Source organism: Oncorhynchus masou, chromosome 31, assembly GCF_036934945.1.
Source record: "Oncorhynchus masou masou isolate Uvic2021 chromosome 31, UVic_Omas_1.1, whole genome shotgun sequence".
NCBI classification, from domain to species: domain Eukaryota; kingdom Metazoa; phylum Chordata; class Actinopteri; order Salmoniformes; family Salmonidae; genus Oncorhynchus; species Oncorhynchus masou.
In genome coordinates, this window is record NC_088242.1 from 25,890,077 (window position 1) to 25,908,880 (window position 18,804).

The window sequence follows — 18,804 nt, forward strand, 5'->3', positions numbered from 1 at the left end:
GAGGCTATATACAGGAGTCAGTACCAAGTCAATGTCCAGGGGTACAAGGTAGTTGAGGTAATTTAGGTAATATGTACATCTAGGCAGGGTTGGGTAGGTTACTTTCTAAATGTAATCTGTTACTAGTTACCTGTTCAAAATTGTAATCAGTAACAACTTTTGGATTAACCAAACTAAGTAATGTAATCTGATGAATTCAGTTACTTTTAGATTACTTTCCCCTTAAGAGGCATTAGAATAAGACAAAAATGTATGTTACCAATTGAACCACATCTATTGCAGGATAAATCATTGTTAATGTTTATATAGCAGGCCATATGGATGTTACATTTTACTTTATGGGTTGGTTATGTAGGCTTCTAGCCCATTGCTTTCTTCTACATATAATAATACGATTAAATTATATATTTACATTGACCCTACTCCTCTGTCAGAGCGTCCAATGTGACTCTGAATTTACAAACGCGGACTCTGGCACTCCAGATTGAATTTACGAACGCACCCTTTGTCTATATTATATTGTTACTTAAAACATTTTTTTTTTTTTAAGATATCGAACTACCTAGCTATCAGACACATTTTCGTATATGAAGCCAGTAGGCGGTGGTAATAAGCCAGTAAAGGAAGAAGCTAACCGGAACCAATATAATTTGATCCCGGAACCTAGCGTAAAGTACTTATTGTAGTGAGGGAACTATTAGTCAGACGCCCTACAGTATTTCCGGAAAAAAAACATAAGCAAGGCTATTTACAGCTTTCACATCACTTTTGTCATTAAAAATATTACATATCTTGGAGGTAAGATAATATTTTTCATAGCTAGTGCCATTTGCACACGATTTGTTTAGATGTCAACCATGTCACCAAATGGTTTAACAAACTAAATAGACAAGGCGACTAGCTAGCATAGCTAGATAACTTTGCTCTTGTCCATCGCGCGATGACAATACGAGTTGCCCTTGCTCTCTGGCACGTTAAATTGATTATTTCATAGAGGTTTGAATATTTTTTAAATTACTGACTTTAATATATTTTAGAAACTCACCAAAGTAAAAATGTTACTACTGTGCTTGAGAAACACTAAATGTAGCTCTGGTTGACACCATATCATGCGCATGGACCAGAGCTACTAAAGGATAGCTCGGCTTACGTCTGGCAAGTTGTTGACGTGCTGTCAGAAAAACTTGATAGCTAAGTAACAGTGACAAAGTTATTGTTCACTGGCATTATTACTGACTGACGTTATTGCTCTTCAATGCCTCTAATATTTGACACTGTTTTACGGCTCGTTTTGCAGTGACAACATACAGCACTCGAACATGAACGTGAACCAGGGTCAGGGGACAGTGGGGAGTGACCCGGTGATTCTGGCCACTGCTGGATATGACCACACAGTGCGGTTCTGGCAGGCCCACAGCGGCATATGCACCAGGACAGTCCAACACCAGGATTCTGTATCCTTACCTTTGCCTGCTTCACACAAATCTATCAAGAGAAATATTGCTTGCTAGTTTTGCCTTTATTTCGTTTCAAGATCCCATGTCATTGTTGGTTGTAACAACTTAGAAAGGCTCCAACTCCTTGATTAGAGATATTTTCTTAAAAAACAACATCCCCTAGTGAGCACTATATGTTGATAACATATTTTCAAACAAAAATAGTATTTTGATCTTAAGGCTGTTATTGCACAATCATTATAGCTTAGCTGCCTTTAATTATTTTCTTAACCAATACTTTCAGCAAGTGAACTCCCTCGAAGTTACTCCCGACAGAAGTATGATTGCTGCTGCAGGTTTGTGCAGAAATAAGATATTCACACCCATACTCATCATGATCATTAACATGGTACTTGACTGTGTATCTTTTCTTCTATTCCAAAGGTTATCAACACATTCGTATGTATGATCTAAATTCCAACAACCCAAACCCGGTCATAAACTATGATGGCGTCAGTAAGAACATTACGTCAGTGGGCTTCCATGAGGACGGCCGCTGGATGTACACAGGAGGAGAGGACTGCATGGCTCGCATCTGGGACCTGAGGTACTCTTGATAATATGGCGACTGTCGCTTCCTGCTGTGTTTCTGCCTGCCTGCTATGGAATTCTCACCAAGCTACATATTTTCTCTGGTCCTAGGTCAAGGAACCTGCAATGTCAGAGGATCTTTCAGGTCAATGCTCCCATCAACTGTGTATGTCTTCATCCCAACCAGGTAAGTCAGTGTCTCAAAAGTGATTAATGAAATATGCCACCACTAGAGGGAGCACTGTGACTGATACAGTACTGTCTGAGTTGTATCAAAGACGATACAGTATGAAGGTAGGCTAAAACTGCTTCTCCAAAATAAATCCATGATCACAAGTGTAGGCGAAGTCATAGCGACGTTGGTTAGCTAGGCTCATGCGTAGAAACACGTCATTGGGTCTAACTGTCGTCTCGCGCCGAACTGCGCATGTGGAGGCCGTCAAATCAAAGGAACTCCTTCGATATAAAAGTTGTTTTGACGAAAATTAAAATCTTAGTCAATCTTAGTTATCTTAGTTATCTTTGTCACTTTCATGAGGTTGGCGTAGTAACCTGTTCAATTACTTAAGACATTGGCTAAAATCTAGGTTGCCCCTTTAGATTTTGAGAAGATGAACAACATTGACTTCTCAAACCCCAGCCTGGTTTTTTTCGCAAGTGTTCCCGGAAGTATTGCAATGTTGCGCCTCTGAGTTCAGAAACTCTGTGGTTGTACTGTAACTGTTGATAAACACCTAGGTTAATCCTTGCCTTCTTTAAAGCGGCAATCAGCAGTTGAAACAAAAACAAAGCGTACTCAAATCAAACGTTATTGGTCACATGGTGATATTATTGCGTGTGTAGCGTAATGCTTGTGTTCTTAGCTCCAACAGTGCTGTAGTATATAACAATACACACATCTAAAAGAATGGAATTAAGAAACATAAATATTAGGCCTCCCGGGTGATGCAGTGGTCTAAGGTACTGCATCGCAGTGCTAGCTGTGCCACCAGAGACTCTGGGTTCGGGCCCAGGCTCTGTCGCAGCTAGCCGCGACTGGGAGGTCCATGGGGCGACGCATAATTGGCCTAGCGCCGTCCGGGTTAGGGAGGGTTTGGCCAGTAGGGATATCCTTGTCTCATCGCGCACTAGCGACTCCTGAGGCGGGCCGGGTGCAGTGCACGCTGACCAGGTCGCTCGGTGCACAGTGTTTCCTCTGACACATTGGTGCAGCTGGCTTCCGGGTTGGATGCGCGCTGTTTTAAGAAGCAGTGCGGCTTGGTTGGGTTGTGTTTTGGAGGACGGATGGCTCTCGTCCTTCGTCTCTCCCGAGCCCGTACGGGAGTTGTAGCGATGAGACAAGATAGTAACTACTAACAAATGGATACCACGAAAAAGGGGGTAAAATTAAAAAAGATACATAAATATTAGGACGAGCAATGACTGAGTGGCATTGACTATAATACAGTAGAATAAAGCAGTATGTAAACATTATTAAAGTGACTAGTGTTCCATTATTAAAGTGGCCAGTGATTCCAAGTCTATGTATATAGGACAGCAGCCGCTAAGGTGCAGGGTTGAGTAACGGGGTGGTAGCTGGCTAGTGATGGCTATTTAACAGTCTCATGGCCTTGAGATAGAAGCTGTTTTTCAGTCTCTCGGTGCCAGCTTTGATGTACCTGCAATGACCTCACCTTCTGGATGATAGCGGGGTGAACAGGCTGTGCCTCGGGTGGTTGATGTACTTGATGTTCTTTTGGGCCTTCCTGTGACATTGGGTGCTGTAGGTGTCCTGGAGGGCAGACAAGTGCCCCCGATGTTGCGTTGTGAAGTTTGAGGGTCTTAGGGGTCAATCCGAATTTCTTCAGTCTCCTTAGGTTGAAGAGGCGCTATTACGCCTTGTACCCCACACTGTCTGTGTGGACCATTTCAGTTTGTCAGTGATGTGTACGCTGAGGGACTTGAAGCTTTTCACCTTCTCCTCTGCGGTCCCATCAATGTAGATGTGAGTGTGCTCCTTCTGCTGTATCCTGAAGTCCACAATCAGCTCCTTCGTTTTGTTGATGTTGATATTTTTTTCCTGGCACCAATCCGCCAGGGCCCTCACCTCCTCCCTGTAGGCTGTCTTGTCATTGTCTGTAATCAGGTCTACTACTGTTGTGTCTTCTGAGCTTGATGTTGGAGTGCGTGGTCACGCGGTCATGGGTGAACAGGGAGTACAGGAAGGGGCTGAGCATGCACCCTTGTGGGGTCCCTGTGTTGAGGATCTGCGAAGTGCAGGTGTTGTTTACTACCTTCACCACCTGGGGGCGGCCCATCAGGAAGTCCAGGATCCAGTTGCACAGTTCAGACTTAGGGCCTCGAGCTTAATGATGAGCTTGGAGGGTACTATGGTGTTGAAGGCTGAGCTATAGTCAATGAACAGGATTCTTATATATGTATTCCTTTTATCCAGATGGGATAGGGCAGTGTGCAGTGCGATGGCGATTGCATCGTCTGTGGATCTATTGGGGCGGTAAGAAAATTGAAGTGGGTCTAGGATGTCAGGTAAGGTAGAGGTGATATGATCCTTAACTAGCCTCTCAAAGCACTTCATGATGACAGTAGTGAGTGCTATGAGGCGATAGTCATTTAGTTCAGTTACCTTTGCTTTCCTGGATACAGGAACAATGGTGGACATCTTGAAGCAAATGGGAACAGCAGACTGGGATAGGGAGAGATTGAATATGTCCGTAAATAATCCAGCCAGCTGGTCCCTGCCACTGTTTCGGTAAATAGCTGAGGGATTGGGCTGGAGAAATGTAACCACTCTCAAATTCATGGACAGAGCTATGAATGCAAGGACTGACTATCCATGATAACAAAATTATAGTTTTAGCCATGTTCTGATGGTCTACAGTGTTTGTTTACATTTACTTTGTTTACAGACATAGTAAAACAAGCTTATTTGGGGTTTTGATGGGGTATGGAAGTTGAACTTAGCTCATGGGTACATATAATTAACTTATACGTCCAAAAATGTATGTAGCAACTGCATATTGACCCTTTTTTAAAATTCTGCTTATTGTATCTAATTGATTCTCAATCAGGCTTGTGTATTTTCCAGGCTGAATTGATCGTGGGGGACCAGAGCGGTGTGATCCATATCTGGGATCTGAAGACCGATCACAACGAGCAGCTTATTCCTGAACCAGAAGTGTCCATCAACTCAGTCCACATTGACCCAGACGCCAGCTACATGGCAGCAGTCAATAGCTCGGTAAGTATGCTGAAAAATATAATTTTGTTATACTGGACACTAGTACAGGGATGGGCAACTTTGATGAGGTTGGGGCCAGAAAACATCTGAACTCGTCATGAGGTGCTACAGTTTCTCACGGGTCTGTGCAACTATAGTGCCAGTCAAAAGTTTGGACACACCTACTCATTCAAGGGTTTTTCTTTATCTTTACTATTTTCTAAATTGTAGAATAATAGTGAAGACATCAGAACTATGAAATTACACATGGAATCATGTAGTAACCAAAAAAAGTGTTAAACAAATCAAAATATATTTTGTAAGAAGCCACCCTTTGCCTTGATGACAGCTTTGCACACGCTTGGCATTCTCTCAACCAGCTTCATGAGGTAGTCACCTGGAATGTATTTCAATTAACAGGTGTGCCTTATTAATAGTTAATTTGTGGAATTTATTTCCTTCCTAATGTGTTTGAGCCAAACGTTGTGTTGTGACAAGGTAGGGCTGGTATACAGAAGACAGACCAAGTCCATATTATGGCAAGAATAACTCAAATAAGCAAATAAAAATTGTTTGTTTTAACAAATCAAAGTATATTATATCTGAGTGAGACTCCATAACCAAATCAACGGGGGGCCCCCAGCCGGTAATTCGACATTGATAACAAGTTTAGATAGTTTAGCGCCAGCTAGCTTGGCAATCTAAAAAAGTTACCTGACTGACATAACAAGAGGCACATATTTGAAATGTCACTTTCTGTAGTCTCTATTTTAACTCGAAACAGTAAGTTGAAACCCCTACTGAGGACCTTCAAGAATGGCCGGTTGCCCATCCCTGTTTTAGAGTTAATTTTGTCTAATACGACACATTTTTCCATGGGGTGTAGAGCAAATGTTTTAAAGCACGTTTGCTGCAATTCTACACATTTTGCCATGGGGCTGAGAGAAGATTTAGCCATTTTCTAACTAATTTCATTCAATTCTGTTAATTTTGCAATTGGTCAGAGAGGAAAATTAGCTGTTTTAGAGCTAATTTTGTACAATTCTAAACATTTCGACCATGATAAGTTTAGATAGCTGGCTGCTAAACTATACTGAACAAAAATATAAATGCAACAATTTCAAAGATTTTACTGCGTTACAGTTCATAGAAGGAAATCAGTCAATTGAAATAAATACATTAGGCCCTAATCTATGGATTTCACTTGACTGGGCAGGGGCACAGGCATTTATTTTTTATTTTACTTTTTATTTAACTAGGCAAGGCAGTTAAGAACAAATTATTATTTTCAATGACGGCCTAGGAACAGCGGGTTAACTGCCTGTTCAGGGGCAGAACGACAGATTTGTACCTTGTCAGCTCGGGGATTTAAACTTACAACCTTCCGGTTACTAGTCCAACGCTCTAACCACTCGGCTACCCTGCCGCCCCAGACATGAATGGGCCTGGGAAGGCATAGGCCCACCCACTGGAGAGCCAGGCCCAGCCAATCGGAATACGTTTTTCCTCACATGGGCTTTATTACAGACCAAAATACTCCTCAGTTTCATCAGCTCTCTGGGTGGCTGGTCTCAGACAATCCTGCAGGTGGTTACACATGGTCTGCGGTTGTGAGGCCATTCGGACATACTGCCACATTTTCTAAAATGACTTAGGAGGCAGCTTATGGTAAAGAAATTAATATTAAATTCTCTGGCAATGGCTCCGGTGGACATTCCTGCAGTCAGCATGCCAATTTGTGGCGTTGTGTGACATAACTGCACATTTTAGAGTGGCCTTTTATTGTCCTCAGCACAATGTGCATCTATGTAATGATCATGCTGTTTAATAAGGATCGGACCCAAATCTAACTGCCTGTAGCTCAGGACCTAAGTCAAGGATATGCATATTTTTGACCATTTGAAAGGAAACACTTTGAAGTTTGTAGAAATTTGAAATTAATGTAGGAGAATATAACACATTAAATCTGTTAGCTCGTATTTTTCTTCCATCTTTGAAATGCGAGAGGCCAATAGATGATTTAGTAATCTAGGTGCAATTTAGATTTTGGCCACTAGATAGCAGCGGTGTATGTGCAAAGTTGTAGACTGATCCAATGAACAATTGCATTTCTGTTCAAAATGTTGTATCAAGACTGCCCAAATGTGCCTAATTGGTTTATTAATACATTTTCAAGTTCATAACTATGCACACTCAAACAATAGCATTGTATTATTTCACTGTAATAGCTACTGTAAATTGGACAGTGCAGTTAGATTAACACGAATTTTAGCTTTCTGCCCATATCAGATATGTCTATGTTCTTGTTACTTACAACCTCATGCTAATCACATTAGCGCACGTTAGCTCAACCATCCCGCAGGGGGGACACAGATCCTGTAGAGGTTTTAATCAGCTTCTTGATATGCCACACCTGTCAGGCGGATGGATTATCTTGGCAAACGAGAAATGCTCACTAACAGGGATGTAAACAAATTTGTGCACAAAATTTGAGAGAAATAAGCTTTTTGTGCTTACGGAACATGGAACATTTCTGGAATATTTTTTTATTTCAGCGCATGAAACATGGGACCAACACTTTACATGTTACGTTTATATTTTTGTTCAGAATAATTTACCAATAAAAAAAAAGTGCTAATTTGAGTTTAAATTGTGATCACTGTCCATCTCTCACAGGGAAACTGTTACGTGTGGAACCTGGCAGGAGGGATGGGTGACGAGGTGACACAGCTCATCCCCAAAACCAAGATCCCCGCTCATAAGCGCTACTCCCTCCGCTGCAAATTTAGTCCTGATTCCACGTGAGTACACCACACACATTTTTTTAAAGGAATGTGTGCATAATCCAACATTAACTATTTAGAAGTAGAAGGCTTTGATTGCATGTCTTGTATAGTTACTGTATATGTGACTTAACTGTGTCTTTTCTCCACAGTCTGCTGGCGACCTGCTCAGCGGACCAGACGTGTAAGATCTGGAGAACATCTAACTTTTCTCTGATGACGGAGCTGAGCATCAAGAGTAATAACCCTGGAGAGACGTCCCGAGGTTGGATGTGGGACTGTGCCTTCTCTGGAGACTCACAGTACATTGTAACAGGTCAGTGTTATATTTCTTCCCAGTGTGTTTTATTATGCACGATAACAATTCAATGATTCATGTGTATTTACACTTTATCTAGCTCTGTTCCTGTAGGTTTTCACTCCAACCCTAATCTAGCGCACCCGATTCTAACAATTAGCTGGTTGATAAGCTGATCAGTTTAGTTACAACTGGGGTTTGAGCATCAACTTAGGGTAGCTCTCCAGGAACAGGGTTGGAGAGCCCTGATCTAGGGTAAGGGATAGTTTTTGCTGTTGGAAAGTGACGTACTTCCGTCCTTTCTAGTGTGGCTAGATTGTGATGATTTAGTTAACTCACTTTTGGGCAGTTCTGACTTGTGCTCCAACGAATCAATCAGTAAATGTGATGAATTTCCTTCCAGCCTCCTCTGACAACCTGGCACGGCTGTGGTGTGTGGAGACTGGTGAGATCAAGAGGGAGTACAGTGGCCATCAGAAAGCTGTGGTGTGTCTGGCCTTTAACGACAGCGTGCTTGGCTGAGGAGACAGCAGCAGTGGACTCCAGTGGATGAGAAGGAGCTACACTACAGCGACGCTCTGTGACTGTATATATATCTATATCCACACACCCGTCTGTCTGCTTCCACAAAAGCTTTTGATTTATCAGGATAAGAGAGGGCTGTTTTTATATTTCTCATAAGGACCACATTTCGACAGATTGGGGATACAAGGAGGTCTATGGGCTTGTTTGTGTCTTATAGCTTGGGCGAGGAGTTCGCTTACCATGAAAAACTCTGGGCCATAGCTAGATTCATGTATATGGGTTCAATAGCTTAATCAAAGGTGAAAAGTCTCAAATGTGAGGTCTTTGAAAAACTGATGGATATTTGTAATGTGGACTGAGTCCCAATGTGTGACTGTACAGGATATGATGAATTCCAGTAAAGACTAACTGGTGTGTAACATTTACTCTGTGGTGCTTTTGTCTTGATTCTCTGTTTAATACATCATAACAGGAACTACCACAAAGGCTTTGTTTTTTAGTCTGAAGTGTTGGAAAGATTCTATTTCCAATCCATATTTTACACAACTGTTCTTTATTGGAGGGATCAAGTCATTTTAACACAATCCAATAAACAGGAATGGTTACACACACAATGACTCATCTGCTGTGGGTTGCAGTACAGGAAATAACAAACACAAAAAAAAGACTCTTATACTCTCAAACTGCCACAAGGGAAGGTATTAAACATGAAGGGAGGGTGACGAGGGGAGTCTGCAGATAAACTTGACAGCTTGTTTCCTTCCCTCGGAATGGAAAGGACTGGGGCGAAAGCTTAGAAGGGACTAAGGTAGCTGCAGTATTGAGTCAAAGCTGGCTGCTGTTCCCCAGTTGTATTCAAATGGGTTTTTTTTTTGCAGCCGGCGACTTAGCAGGGATGAGAAGGATCACTTTGTTTCCCTGATCAGCGTTGGTATGTGCTGCCTGAGAGTGGATGATGGCAGGTCACTCCGGCAGGTAGTAGAAGCAGACAGACACACAGATGTTACTAGGGAAGCAGATGTCAATACAGAAGTAGACCAGACGCTGTTTACCTGGACCTTCAGAGAGAGAGAGAGGGTTTGTTACTAAACAGGCAGTTTGGTAGCGAAGACCAACAAAACCCAAGTGGCGTAAAGTAAAAATAGCAGTGAGTTCAGCCTAAAGGTTGTGCTTCTTATTTTACTTCTGGCACACTGCAAAGGTCACATAGCACTTCAGTTTAGCATTATGCTAACTAACTGTAGCAGGAAGATCACTAGTGCAAAATCTAACCCTTACTATAGCAGAGAGCACTGATGGCTACTCTGAATCCCCAAGTGAGTAAAACTGGAAATACGGTTCCATTAACAGATGGTAGTTGGCTTGCATACTTTGGGGTTTTGCAGTGATGAAAGAAGTACTCCATTGTCATACTTGAGTAAAAGTAAAGATGACTTACCAGAAAATGTCAAGTAAAAGTCACCCAGTAAAATACTACTTGAGTAACAGTCTAAGTTTACTGCTGCGACACTGCAAAGGTCACACAGCACAGTAGTTTAGGATTATGTTTCTCACTCTGCCCTATTCTGGAAAGAGCTGCCAACACAAAGACATAGGGAGCAAGCCCCCCCTCAGTCTGAGGAACTTGTTTTACAAAAGAGCCCCTGGTCTTTCCTTTGTATGAAATATGACTATTGACTTATCCCAGAATTTAATATAAAATTGGACCCACTTCAAAATAAAACAGTCCACAGTTACATACATGTACATCATTGTGTGAATGTGTATTTAGCATGTAGCTATAAATGTGAAGAAGGCTACTCTCACCGTCTTGTCTCCTGGTCCAGTGGATGGAGCTGTGTCGACACAGGGCCTGTAGAGGCTCCTCCAGGGTGGACACATCAACCTGACTGCCCCCCATCACCCCCAGGAACTCTGTCTGCCTCTGGGTCTCATTCCCCAACAACACCTCCTAGCAGAAGAGGAACACATTTGTCTCGGGATTATGAATGATGAGAGCAAGCTAAATGGACAGCAAAAGAGGAATTATGATTGCACTGCTTGTGAGGTCACCTCAGTGGTTTTTCTAACAACAAATACAAGTTGTGTCAATTAAGATTATATATAAGGATAGAACAGTGTGCTTTGGCAGACCTGAAACTCAAGCTGCCATTATAGAGCAGTGTCTCTATTAGATCACTTCAGTGGCCTATGCCAGGTTATACACTCAACCCTGCATCATTCTCAGCTGAACTCTGGTCTCTCTCATTTGGCACAATAGCCATTTAGTAATTGCACCATTTACACTGGTGATGAGTCCGATAGGGACCACTTAGAAGGCTCGCTCAGGCATAACGGCACTTTAACAGTCCGATTCCCTCCACTCTAAAGAGCATTATGCTGCAGAACAGATATTTTGCTCTCAGAAAGGCCCAGCCTTTTCTATGTGGATGAAGTCTATCCATTAAATCAGACACTTAATGACCACAATCAGTGGGTGGTTCTCGTGCTGAAGTATAGTTCTACGAGATACTTAATACCGTGAGAGTCAGAACTCAAATACAAACACAAACGACTATGTTTCTATCAGATAGCATGAGAAAAGGATAAAACACTTGGGATTTTGGCATACGTGGCATATTTCTCTTTTGAGTTTATATGCAACTTAAGTCTGCACAACCACTTAATGATTGAATGAGTCCAGCTGCACAATGGCCCATAACTGTGGGGTAATGAACCGGTAATTAACTAATGACATGAGTAATCATACACCAGCTCTTATGAATAAAGTAATTATCCTAGGCCCTGATAACCATGATTCAATCTGATATGAGCAAGTAATCGACTCATAAAGTAAAATGCTAATTGGGCCTCAAAATAAAATAACTAACAAATACCCTGCAAGGACACTGGTAGATATCGACATGGCCCTGTAGATACACAGTACTACAGCAGAAAAGCAACCCATCCATTCTGCAATGACCATTGACATTTACCAAACATAGCAAAAAAATCACACCTCATTAAAGATGTCCACTGTAGGACTGGCCCTTCCCTCGCTAACCAACCATAGTCTCGCCACTTTCTCCAGCCCAGTGAAGCCTTAACAAACCCAGTAGTCCCCAGACAGAGTGGCCATTGTGCAGATCTGAGCCTCACTGCTGTCCCAACCTGTAAGGGGATCCAGGGAAGAGAGAGGTCTAGCAGGATCAGATGCCCTGAGGAATTCAGTCCTGGAGAGACACTACACTATAAACATTTAAGGCCTTGTTCGGCCTATTACCTCCCACTCGTTCTCTGGACAGGGAGAGGGATGCTAAAATCAACACTCCTAAGTCCAATAGGGTCTGGCTGGCCATGGAGTGAGACAGAGATGGCACTAAGCTATGAGTCACTTACAATTATCCACCCCCACTGCCAACTCACACATTAGCAACAGTGTAAGGTAACAGGGCACCCTCAACTGAGAGCCGGCTGACACAGTAGGGTGTTTCTGCGTACTCTTTAGTTGTTGCCATGCCAATAAGTCCCTATGTGACATATTTCCTTCGCATGGTAACCGGCTCATATAAAGTGAAATCCAAAATAGTACATTTCATACACTGTTATATGTTGGAAAGGTGAAACATCTTTACCGTTTGCATTGACTGCTGGAGAAGGGACTGCATGTTTTCATAGTCAGATTTCTCCATCTTACTCAGGTAGCAATTCTCCTGGTTCATAGGTTTGTAACATATCAAACCCTGCACAAACAAACATAACACAATGTCAGTTCAGCATCCATTGAAGATCAGTTCTAGCATGGGAATCTGTTTCTAGACAACCAGCCTTTACAATGCAACAATGTGGAATAAGGAAACAGAAAGGTGCACTGCAGCTTGCCTCAGTTCAATACACTTTGAACAGGTCTGCTTCTTACATGTTTGACGTCAAAGAGCACGGTGGATGTGTGGTTGGCCGGTGAGGTCACAGAATAGGTCACCAGGTCGTTGTGCTTGTCCACCAATGCTGATTGTTTGATCAGGGTTCCAGTCAGATCCGGAACTGTGATTCTGACAACCTGTAAGGACCACAGTAGAGGGATAGGTTTACTCAATGTAAACTCATCATCAACATTGTGATTGTACAAGTGTGAGCGAATATTTTGTACATCAACCACAGTCATGTGTGCATCTACGTTAGATTGGGCTACAACACCTCACAGTTTTAATGCCAAATACAAAGCAACGTGTTCCGACAGGTGAATCAGGTGAGAGTTGTGTCTCCCACCTGTGCGTCGAGCTGTCTGACCCATAGATGCCCCCTGACACCGAGGGCGATGATGACCAGGAGGAGAGTGGCACTGAGGGTCACCCAGAATGCCTTGTGTGGGAACTGGCAGGACACTGTTGGACCCTCGTCCTGAGGAGACATATACAACAACAGCTTATCACAATCTACATAGCTACTTGTCTGGGTGAGTGTCTGACTGTTTCTGGATTCGACAACATTGTTGACTTCAAGAAGTTTGTTAAACTGAAATAGAATGGAACACTATACCCTATGACAGTGATCAACAACCGGATTCAGCCTGGGGAGGATTGTTTTCTTGAGCAAATAGTCAGGGGGGCGGAACATAATGACAAATCATTTGTAGACTTCAAATTGACAGCAAGCCCAAACAGATATATTTATCTCAAACATAATCATTTCAAACCTTGCTTACATTTGTATACAATCATGTCTCTCTCTATATAATGCTTGGGAAAACTTGGGAAAAGATTTCCAAAATTTCAATCACTTGGAGCTGATTTCCTGGTATTTTTTGACCAGAAAACTTGGGGTGCCAAATAAAGCCACCAGTTGGGGACCCTGCTCTGTGAGTGTTGCACAAACAGCATTACCACAACTTAGTCTTTCTATCTGTATGAAAATAACTTTTCCAAGAGCAACAAAATCATTGAGGCTAATAAAAAATAAAATAAAACTTTTGCCTGCCACAGATATTTTAAGCCACCACTGAGCAAGGTACAGATGAGTCCCACTCCTACCATGCGTTGTGAATCCTCCAACCCGGTGGTTTCTGAACGTTTCCAACACCTCACCATCCTGTGTCCGGTGACTTCTCTTCTCTCACTCCGACTTCACCCTTCTTCTCTCACCTATCTGCATCGAGCTGCGGTCATGACCAGCACCGAGTGAGACGCTCTGCGATACACCTGGCCAACTCTCTCTCGCTCTCTGTAGACCTGTCTCCCCCTCTCCTCGCCTACCTCCCCCTCACACAGACACACACGTGACAGTCCAAACCCTTTGGCCGGCTACCCTCACCTTAGACAATGGACAAAGGGGTGAGACAAACTCACCTCTGTGGACAGGTTCGGTCATCGGCCATGGCAGGGTGATATGAGGAATGGACTGAAGGACCGTCCAGTCGATGAAAGGCCAAGGTGACTTTAAGAGCTTCTGTGTTAATAACACCAGGGTCCAGCACAGCCCGCTGTGTTGAAGTTGACACAATCCACAGGGAAGCCTTTAATTTTGGAAAAGGTATGTTTATTTTTTATCAGTGTTTGATTAACTTGAGTCAAGGTGAATACTGTTGTCAAGGACAGAGGATGATACAGTAGTTTGATTATTGTATTGGCAGTACAGACAATCTAACGTATTATAGACACTTAGTTACTAAGAAGACTGACATTATGTTACATTAAAACACACTAAACAAGATCATTGATTATTGCGCAAACCCCTAACCTTCTAATTGAATGGGAGCAATTGGTAGTTATATTTTTACATTTACAATACATCAGGATACAATAAGAGTATAACTCAGTTTATGTATACTTCCTCACGTGAATGGGTAATGTAAATGGCAATAAACACAGCATTGGTACAGTGAATGAGAGTGGACAACATAAGATATATAATTCCTGATGAATTGTCAGTGCACTCCAGTTTACTGTATTTCTGCATAGCTCTCTGCTTTAGATAAATATTGAGTGATGTGATTTTAAATGTATGCACACAGATGAGGGAAATACCCAAAAGGAGTGTGTACACATTTCCTCCGACTGTGTTTGAGATCATTGCTACAGAGGGATATTGAGCAAAGAACACAGGCCTTGCATAGCCCTTCTTCCTTTTCACCCAAACACACAGCACATACTTCACTACCATTTCCTGAACAACTCTTGTGAAAAAAAAAAGTGAAATCCATTTATCAACATTGGAAATCAGGAGTAGCTAACCCTCATCCTGGAGAGCTACTGGGTGTGCTGGGCAGGCTTTTGTTCCAGCCCTACTATTAGTTTCCTTTTTTTGCTGCTGAATCTATGTGGTGCATTACAGCAGGGCTGGAACAAAGGCTTGCACACCCAGTAGCTCTCCATGAGGAGTCAGCTACACCGGCTGTATATCTTGAATACACATATTCAGCCATAGCATACTGTAGTAAAAATAACTTTAATATAGGTTTGTTTTGTTGCAGTCTTAGTATAATCGAAGCAGTTGATTAACTCTCTGTACCTTCCTGAATTTTCACATCCGTAATCCGGAAACAAGCCTGGGTTTTCAGACGCACACAGTCCTTAACGGTCCTTTATAATTAGTCAATATTAATCTAATTATCATCTATCAGGCTAAAGTCTCATTGAGATAAAAACCTATTTTTCTTTTCCACACCCTGACTGGTTATCCTTGTAGAGCAGGCAGGAGTTCTGCAATACTCTCTACGTAGTAGTCAGGCACCATCCCAAGGCGTTTTGGACAGCCACTCTCCTGATGGGCCTCAGCGTCGGCCACAGTGGACACCCCGGTCAGGGTCAGCAGGGTCTTCAGGCCACAGTTGGACCCCAGCAGGATGTCCGTGTCCAACCGGTCCCCCACCATGAGGCAGCGGGTGCGGTCCAGGCCGAACTGGCTGGCCACACAGTCGTACATGAAGTGGTTGGGCTTTCCCACCGTCTGGGCCTGGCGCTGGGCTGCGGTCTCCACAGCCTTCAGGATGCAGCCAGTCCCTGGTGGAGACAGAGAGGGGAAGACATTCAGTGTTGTTGACACATGCTTAAACATACAGTAAGATATGAAAGATCTGACTTGGGGCAGTGGAAAACCCCTCATGTTATCACATCACACTGGCTCGCTGTAAGCTACTAAAGATCATTAACACAGCACTCATGTAGCCTCCCTGTATGTGAGCACTACGGGCTATGCCACAGAGGTCTGGCCCGTTGTGGCACAGATGGTGTGCACTCCATGTGTACGGTAACCACAGTCTTGTTGGTTAATACTCCAGCTGTTGTCTCTGCATAGCCAACATCCTACTTACCTGGGACAGCTTTGCCTCCTTCCAGGGGCAGTCTGGTGTCAGTGTTGGTTCCCACCAGTAGACAGTCAGGGTTGTTGAGGTACTGCAGGGCTCTGTTCAGTTTCATGTAACTAAAGTGCTCATCAAACCCAACAACCACAGCCTTCACCTCAGGGTCCAGGGGCACGTTTGCCCAATCGATCTGGACACCTGATATCGGATCAGGCCCCACACCTGTCTGCTGGATCCCAACCTTTTCTAGTTCCTGCCTCATTGCATTGCTTCCTATGAGATACACTTTGCCCTGTAATCTGGATACATGTTTTAGGTACATTGCAGAGCAGTACGCCGTTCCAAACACTTCATCTTCAGTTGCGTTGAATCCCATCAATGCCATTTTGTCTGCATACATCTTTCTAGTTTTAGTGCTGTTGTTGGTGACGAAAAACACTTTCTTTCCATTCTTCTTGAGCAGGTTGATAACGTCAGGGGCGCCAGGGATTGCCTGATCCCCTCGCCAGATGACACCATCACAGTCGAAGAGGACACTGTCCACAGAATCTAACATTTGCTTTATTAATGGACCGTTCAGCCGGGTGCATTTTGACACAGCCATTGGGAAAACGTGTGCGTACTGTCAGCTACCGGTATCTCTTGTTCCTCGATCAGTCAGTGTCCAAAAATAACTGGCTAGCTACTGTATGCTACCACTTTCTTGTAGACTAGCCACGACGTTTAGCGAAAAATGTACGAGAACAATCTCCCGAAGAAATATGACATTAAATTTAAGCACGGGTACTATTTCGTTTGATCTTCCAGTTAAATCAGTTGGTGTCTTCAATAACGATTTATTGCGAAGTTTCCTGACCTTATATCATTGCATCAAATCCATACTGTAACACACTTCCGCACCGGTTTAAAGTGACAGGAGCATCCATGTGCCCTCTTCCGGGTTCCTTGCTCGGTTCAATATATACAGGTTAAGGGTGCGTTCGTAAATTAACTTTGGCTATGTACGATTTCAGAGCACTCTCGTCTGTGTGCAAGAGCGCTGAATAACGGATGCATTTACAAACGTGCAACACGTTGGATATGACCATTGTCAGTAAACGTCGGCAAAAAACGTAATTAAATTGTTACCAGCAGCACAGTTACAGTCACCAAACGATATGGATAACATGAAAACAGCCTAACCAGCTCTGCTAGGGCAAGTAAAATGGTCAGAGTGAGGTGTTCTCTCATTTGTGTCTGGAAGCAGCTAGCCAACTAGCCACCGTCAGCCAGTTAGCTGGGTGCTTGACTGCCCTTGTGAAGTCAGAACGCTCGGATCAACCCTACTCCTCCGTCAGAGAGTCCAATGTGGCTCTGAACGCTCCGAGAGCGAAACGCTCTGAATTTACGAACGCCAACAGCGCAATTTACGAACACACCACCTAGGTTCATTGCGGATCCACTTCATACTCCCCAATCAGCTCTGGGACGCAACATAGTGTTATGTCTTGAGACATTTTATTTTGGAATGTTGAATATTTCAAATTCGCGGATCATTCTTCAGTCAACTGACAGATGATGCAAGACTCACAAACGACCTGGAGGATTTACAAACTGTTACAAAAGTATTTTAATATGTAATGTATGTTTAGCCCAAACAATATTTAGTCCATATGAAGAAATATGTTAATGACATATTGTTTTATATTATGCAGACTCTGGTTAGCTATCTAGTAGCTAACAACTGTCATTAGCTAGCATAACAATTATAGTAAAAAAAATGATGTAGCTAGCTAGTTAAATCTCTGAAAGGCATGTTACTTTTTTTCAGTTGCCCATTAAATCCATGCGGGATCAGAAAAGGGAGAAGGGATCATGTCAAATGTCTCAACTTCGGTGATAGCTCAGCCATCACCATCTGATTATATACAGATGTTTCAAGACATGTTGAGTCAAAGCTGATCTACTCTAACAGCTGACTGCAATTCTTGTATTTTCGGTGCAGTTTTATTTAATAGAGAATACATCTAAATGTTACGTGAAAAAATGCCCAAAGTAAATAGCTGGTGGATTAGATTTTTTTTGTTTTGTTGATCAACCTCACATGCTGCAGAGTAGACTGGATTTATCTGAGTGCTAACCTCTATGCATGGATATGCTTAACTGATTTATTCTATTTTCAGACTGGACATAGAATAAAACTAGGGTCCTCACTGGTGTCAAACATTAAGCCCTCGTGGATGGTTGGGCTTTCTGCTTCAGGTGAGCTATTCAGAAGTAAGTTACAAGAAAATAGCAGGGTAGAGGCAGTATTGTTATTGATGTTGCTGTATTTATAATGATACATAACTACATACTTTCCAACAGATTAAGCAATAGAAACTCAGAGATCCCCAAACAAGAGATGACAATCTGGCTGTAAAGACTTGAAGATAGTTTGGAGCCCTATAACACATTTACCAAGTTATTGTTGCTTCTGCCTCGTCAATAAATCTAGATTACTTTGATTTGGTGTGCAGGTCAATTTGTGCTATGGATGTGCATGAGTTCTGGAGTGAGTGATTAGTATTTAGAACTAATAAAACGTCTCGACATATCTCCAAGACGTGTCTAAAGACAGTCTTAGACATCTTAATTTTAGTCTTAAAACATCAAGATTTCACAAGACATGGTTGGTGATGGCTGGGTATGTTGTG

General features: G+C 42.7%; 3 protein-coding genes and 1 long non-coding RNA gene across 4 annotated transcripts; 2 read left to right on the top strand and 2 right to left on the bottom strand.

The window, feature by feature from the left end:
• The first annotated feature begins 687 nt into the window (after nt 1-687).
• mlst8 (MTOR associated protein, LST8 homolog (S. cerevisiae)) lies at nt 688-9,275 on the top strand. The gene is made up of 9 exons (XM_064950489.1): nt 688-798; nt 1,298-1,454; nt 1,741-1,792; nt 1,881-2,043; nt 2,139-2,214; nt 5,113-5,265; nt 7,921-8,045; nt 8,180-8,343; nt 8,729-9,275. Exons 2-9 carry the CDS (start codon nt 1,320-1,322, stop codon nt 8,845-8,847), a joined length of 987 nt encoding a protein of 328 aa, XP_064806561.1. The 5' UTR covers nt 688-798; nt 1,298-1,319; the 3' UTR covers nt 8,848-9,275.
• Nucleotides 9,276-9,390: 115 nt separating this feature from the next.
• Nucleotides 9,391-14,114, bottom strand: bricd5 (BRICHOS domain containing 5). Its single transcript, XM_064950491.1, has 6 exons — nt 13,860-14,114; nt 13,099-13,230; nt 12,749-12,889; nt 12,465-12,572; nt 10,657-10,801; nt 9,391-9,908 (listed from the first exon to the last, which is right to left on the bottom strand). The coding sequence occupies exons 1-6, from the start codon at nt 13,914-13,916 to the stop codon at nt 9,814-9,816; spliced, it is 678 nt and encodes a 225-aa protein (XP_064806563.1). The 5' UTR covers nt 13,917-14,114; the 3' UTR covers nt 9,391-9,813.
• Nucleotides 14,115-14,342: 228 nt separating this feature from the next.
• Nucleotides 14,343-17,071, bottom strand: pgp (phosphoglycolate phosphatase). Its single transcript, XM_064950490.1, has 2 exons — nt 16,139-17,071; nt 14,343-15,827 (listed from the first exon to the last, which is right to left on the bottom strand). The coding sequence occupies exons 1-2, from the start codon at nt 16,731-16,733 to the stop codon at nt 15,502-15,504; spliced, it is 921 nt and encodes a 306-aa protein (XP_064806562.1). The 5' UTR covers nt 16,734-17,071; the 3' UTR covers nt 14,343-15,501.
• An 11-nt stretch (nt 17,072-17,082) lies between these two features.
• LOC135523673 (uncharacterized) lies at nt 17,083-18,638 on the top strand. The gene is made up of 3 exons (XR_010452858.1): nt 17,083-17,733; nt 18,292-18,370; nt 18,476-18,638. It is a non-coding gene; the product is annotated as an uncharacterized LOC135523673 (long non-coding RNA).
• The last annotated feature ends 166 nt before the right edge of the window (nt 18,639-18,804 follow it).